General features: G+C 39.4%; 1 protein-coding gene across 1 annotated transcript in view; it reads right to left on the minus strand.

The window, feature by feature from the left end:
- LOC128742818 (cardioacceleratory peptide receptor) overlaps positions 1–2,908 on the minus strand; it is a 42,877-nt gene extending 39,969 nt beyond the window's left edge. Inside the window, exons 1-2 of the mRNA XM_053839294.1 lie at positions 2,882–2,908; positions 2,552–2,683 (exon numbers count right to left, since the gene is read on the minus strand). Of these exons, the coding sequence (XP_053695269.1) occupies positions 2,552–2,683; positions 2,882–2,908 (159 nt within the window). The remainder of the gene's footprint in view (positions 1–2,551; positions 2,684–2,881) is intronic.
- Between the last annotated feature and the right edge of the window lie 3,092 nt (positions 2,909–6,000).

Consider the following 6,000-nt stretch of genomic DNA (forward strand, 5'->3'; position numbering starts at 1 on the left):
GTATTAGAACCATTTTTCCTCTGTCGTATCTCTGTTGTAGCTTCACAGTTTCCGTAAGTGTACTATTTATATCTGCCGAACGAATAAAATGCCCTAAATATAGCCATGCACCTTATGTTGAAAGATAAAAGCAAAATCACTGAAGAATGGAGCAGAACTGGCAGCTGCGGTGTGAAAAAATAAATAAATAAACATTGCCTTGACGATTGCAGCAGCCTTGCGGTTTAGATCCGTTTGTCGTTTTGCTTTCTCGTCATACCCAGTTTGTTACCTGCCCCAACTTGCATCTGGGGAAATTGTAGACCTGTAATCGCAGCTATTGGTTTAACATGAACGTAAGAAAGAAATAATCCCACGCTAATCCACTTAGCGGAACGTTTGCACCGCTTTAACGTAAATAGTTGATTATGCATTTCGATGCATTTTGCAATAGTCTATCAAATTTGTTTGAGATTATTCCAAAGTTCTGACGTTTTGTATGTAGTATTTTGTCAAATTAATTGTTCTTTTTTATATGAGGAAAGTTAAAAAGAAAATAGCTGATATACTCAATCGCATGCCTCCCAGTACATTCAGCGGTGCATTCTTTCGGTTCTACGTATCAGTAGATGCAACCTGTCGGAATTATGCTCTTTTTTGCAGCGCACCTAACATATGGATGCGCTGCAAAGCTTGTTCTGTAGCTATTCATGCTGCAGATGAAAAGAAGCAGTTATTTCTTCAGGAGGAGCCACGCACATTCATGCTGTCAAAACACGTTAATTAATATTCCTGGCCGGCAGTCACGTACCGTTCGATAGCTATGCGCAATGTTTGTACGATTTACAACAGAAATGAAGATATTTTACCTTTCCTTGTACATCTACAAAGGGCCGGTCGCAAAGACTCGAATCAAAGACGAAGATATAGCTAGGAGTAGGTCTCACACAGGGACAAATGATCGCAATCACTAATTACCTGCTATCAACTTTCATCTCAGTGATCAACGATGAAAGAAAAATGACGCTTCAAATTCCAACTGTAGTGTTTTTACCACGACGTATATTGATCGTAAACTATGAGGAAATAGTGTAAAAATTTCCGGGAAAACGATAATTGTACAAGAGTTAATTAAAATCAGTAAACATTTTCTTCTAAATATGGAAGATTCCTTTGCAGCGAGAAAAATGTTGTTATCATTAACAGCGGTTAATTGGTTGTTGTTTCATTACAGTTCTAGAATATAGTTTCTCGAATTCTTATTGTAACATATCCCACTCTCGGAACGCATAATTTAATTTGCTTCAAACTTCACTTCAATACAAAAAATAATCAAATGTTGGCTTCGCAGCCAACAGCTTCTACAGCAGTAGAAAAACCACCATTTATACTCCTGTATTGTTTTTATATTTTCCTGCGACGAGAAAGGCACCACAACTCATAAAAGCTAGCATCCTCCACTTGGTAAACGTTTACTAGCAGATAAACAATTATTTTCAAACTTCTATTCCCGGAAACAACAGGTAGGAATATACCGCATCGTATGCACATGATTAAGTTTTACTGTCATATTTAATTAAACTTCTGGTTAACGACTGGATGGAATATGCAAAACACCAAAGACCAAACCAATGGAAGAAATGTGCAGAACAAGTCCTGGCTAGAAGTAGCAGCAACCACGGCATCATATCATCGGTAGGCAACGGCGACAGCCTCGGTGACGTTCCTCATGCCGCAATGCATGCAACCGAACCATTACATTACAGTAGCTCAGGTCTGCAGACGATCGTATAATTTATGCTGATGGCAGCCAGACAGCGATTCAATTCAATGGCTATGAAACATCAGAACCAATAAACCTACCGGTTACCATCAGAACATGCGACTACCTACAGCCGTGCGCGTTTCCCGAAGCCTTTAATGTGCATTCGATTATTTGTACCCAGTGTTAATCAATCGGGCGAGTGTTTTCAGCAGACCATATTGATAAATGAGGTCATTATTTTAAACATCGCATGATTTGAAGCGGTTGCTAAAACCGATATCAAAGTGCGCGATCATTGCATGACTTCGTACAGTTTCTGGGAGTCAAATTGTTTAAGAATTGCACTGATAATGTTATGCATGCAGTTGTCTGACGGAAAATTAAAATTGGATGCAAAATGATAAATTAAGTTGTCGTTCACAATAAAAATATAATCAACTTTTACTAGATAAACGATCAAACAAATTTAGTTGTTACTCGAATGAACGCCTTGCGTTTAAAAAGTCCTGATAAACCAACCAAATTTAGCTGTTACAAACGTACCACGCAACTAATGCCTTGGCACTTTCAAAATAATCGTAAAAATCGTCCAAAAGGTTCCAGAATTTTATGAAATTTTATATGTGTACAATTGATGGACTTATGAACGAAAACAATATTTTAAAAATTCGAAGTCTCTTATTTTGCTTAGTTCTTTGGTACCTACTTCTACCTGCACAAACGAAATGGATGTGCAATGAGGTCCATCATAAAAAATCCAAAAGGCAGCATTTTTTTCTGCTCAATCTGGAAATGATGCAAACTTACCTCGTAAAAATAAAAGGAATTTATTTCTTCGCTCGTCACGTTGTCGTTCGCCGTGCCTGCTCTGGTGGCCGCGGCAGCAGCAGCCGATATGACAGCTCCGGGACCACTCGCCGATGTGGGCGCTAATAAGACCTGTAAAATTTAACGATCAGTGATTTAAAAGCAATGTATGAGCGTTAACGGTTTGTTTGACATAATGCACATTTAACTTTAACCTGACTGTATATCAACTTTGACACGCTGTCCCACATATATTACGATTGAAAATATATGAACACATCTAACCAATGCTAAAATAATGAAAAACATATTCTTGACGAGAGTGCTTACCTGTGAAAGTGCCGGAGTGATGTTCATACTGAGTGCATCTCCTGATCCAATCGGACCGGAAGGAGGCACTGCTCCTGCTACCGTATCGTTTAAGCTAGGGTCACTATCGACTACTCCTGGCGGGATGCCGCCGCGCGGAGTACTCACGCCACCGGTTTCACTCACCTCAACGATGGCACTTCGCTCGCTACTGTTATCACTAAATCGCATAATAAAAGTGCTGCTACCGTTTGCGTAGCAGCAATTCAGTTTTACTACCTCGGTTTTGTCCCTAATCAACAGTTTCTTGTTACCTCGGTCAACAGACGCCAGAAACTCTTCAGGATATAATGATGCGGTAGGTTTCAATCTCCAAATATCGAAGGCGTTGTTAAAGCGACATTCATAGCTTTGGCTATCCTGCTGTTCGATAGCAACATCGTGATGAAAGCCAATGTGCTTCAGATTGCCGAGCGATACCTGTGACAGATTGGAATAGTGCTGCTGCTGCTGCTCCAACAGCTGAGAAGGTTGATAAAAATGGTGATGATGCGCGATGTACTGACGTAGATAAGCCCAAGTGAGAAGTGGCAGCATTGTTACATAACTGTACTTGGCAGCATTACATCGATGGATGGTGTGACCAAATAAGCTGACAGTTGGTGGGCATTTGAACATCTGCAAATAGTGAAAGAAAAAGAAATGATACACTTCTGCTCATTGCATTGAGTGTTGAATTAATGGAGAAAAGACTAGCAAAAAATGGTCAGATTTACAATTCCGATTGTTCCTTTCATCAAACAATTACCATCCGTCTCCATAAAAAAATAAACACCATTTCGAACTGCGATGCTAGATCTACGGATTTATACGTGGTTCTACCGATTGAGGAATTTTCTAAGGACCTACGGATCAAATGCCCAAATCTGCGGATTTTCTTAAACTTCATTATTTTAATTTCTTTCAGTTACAAAACTCCCGAATACGCCACATAAAAGTGAATAATATCCCGAAAAGCACAAGCTTATTTTTTAAGAGTCGATACGAAAATTTCTTGAAGAGTTCTTCTGAAAAAAAAGGAAAGAACAGAATTGTAAACAAGGTTGTTTTTATTAGATTACTAGCTGACCCGACAAACTTCGTATTACCACAAATTAAACTGTGTTGTACATAAATCCTGAATCTCGGGTGACCTTTATCACAATTTCGAGTTTTGCAAGTTTCTGAGGAGTTCATAGGAATTTTAATATACAAATTTTCCTCACAGTAAAATAGAAAACAACTCCCCCTATTGCTTAGCCTGATAAAATAAAGCGGATAGCATTTAAATATTCGCCATCATTACAAACCATTTCGCCGAATACCATTTTGCGGAACACCAATTCTCGGTTGACCACAACGTGGAATATAGACTTTCGCAGAATACCATTTCGCGAAAAACCTCACGCGGGATGTACCATTTCACGGAAAATCATTTCGCAGGGGTGACCCAACTGAAGGAAAGTAACAGAGGTCAGAAGATCTAGGAAAATAATTAAACCTAGATAGAGGTGATCTCTACGGGGGTCTGCCCCCCCCCCCCTTCCCGCAGTGGCCAGCGCCTCCGACGGCAGGTCGCCGGCAACACTCGCGGCCTGTGTCCGTCTCGCCCTGAATCATCTAATGTTACTATTGATAGTTTCTGGTTGTCTCGTTATTGACTAATGTTTTATGAAAGAGTCTAAAATTTCTCGAGTTCGATTAGTTCTTGAGTTACGCAAAAATTTCTATTTTATTTGTATGAGATTCCACAGGGGTGAGGGGTCTCAAAACATCATAAAAAATTCCTGCCTCCAAAACCCCTTACATGCCAAATTTGGTTCCATTTGCTTGATTAGTTCTCCAGTTATGAGGATATTTGTGTTTCATTCGTATTGGAGCCCCCCTACTGTTGAAGGGGGGAGGGGTCACAGTTCCCCTCCTAAAGAGGGGAGGGGTATCAATTCACAATAGAAAAAAATTGCCTACAAAAACACTCACATGCTAAATTTGGTTCCATCTGCTTGATTAATTCTGGAGTTATGAGGAAATTTGTATTTCATTTATATGGGAGCCCCCCCTCCTAAAAAGGTAAGTAGTCCTAATTCAACATAGGAAAAATTCTTGCCTCCAAAAACACCCATATGTCAAATATGGTTCCAATTAATCGATTATTTCTCGAATTAAGAGGAAATTTGCATTTCATTTGTATAAGAGCCCCCCTCCTAAAGTGGGGAGGGGTCCTAATTCACCATAGAAAAAATTCTGGCCTCCAAAAACCTTCACATGCCAAACTTGTTTGGTACCATTTGTTTGAATAGTTCTCGAGTTATGAGGAAATTTGTATTACATTTGTATGGAAGCCCCCCCTTAATTTGCCTGCAAAAACACCTACATGTAAAATCTGGTTCCACTTGCTTGATTGATTCTGGAGTTATGAGGAAATTTTGTATTTCATTTGTATGGGAGCTTCCCCTCCTAAAAAGATAAGGGGTCCTAATTCATCATAGAAAAAACTCTTGCCTCCAAAAACACCCATATACCAAATATGGTTTCAATTGATTGATTAGTTCTCGAATTATGAGGAAATTTGTATTTCATTTGTATAGGAGCCCCCCTCCTAAAGTGGGGAGGGGTCCTAATTCACCATAGAAAAAATAATTGCCTTTAAAAACCTTCACATGCCAAATTTGGTTCCATTTGCTTGATTAGTTCTGGAGTTATAAGGAAATTTGTGTTTTTATTTGTATGGGAGCCCCATCTCTTAGTGGGGGAGGGGTCTCTAACCATCATAAGAACCTTCCCTGGCCCCAAAAACCTTTATATGGAGATTTTATAAGATTTTGTAAGGAACATCCCGACAGACAGACAGAAATCCATTTTTATAGGTATAGATCACAAAGGTAAAAATGTCAAAAGCAGGTGTCAAAACACGACGAACAATCTCAGAAAATACAATGAACACATGGCAAAAAGACCATCAAAAGATAACACGAATACGATAGTGAGATGACAAAGAAGAACGAACGAAAAAGGCGACAAAGAGACGACGAAGAGGCGGTTGACGACGTTGACGAAAAGACGATGAAAAAATACATCAGCAAGCAGGCTTGGCATGCACT

The sequence above is a fragment of the Sabethes cyaneus genome, chromosome 3 (genome assembly GCF_943734655.1).
Source record: "Sabethes cyaneus chromosome 3, idSabCyanKW18_F2, whole genome shotgun sequence".
Taxonomy (NCBI): Eukaryota; Metazoa; Arthropoda; class Insecta; order Diptera; family Culicidae; genus Sabethes; species Sabethes cyaneus.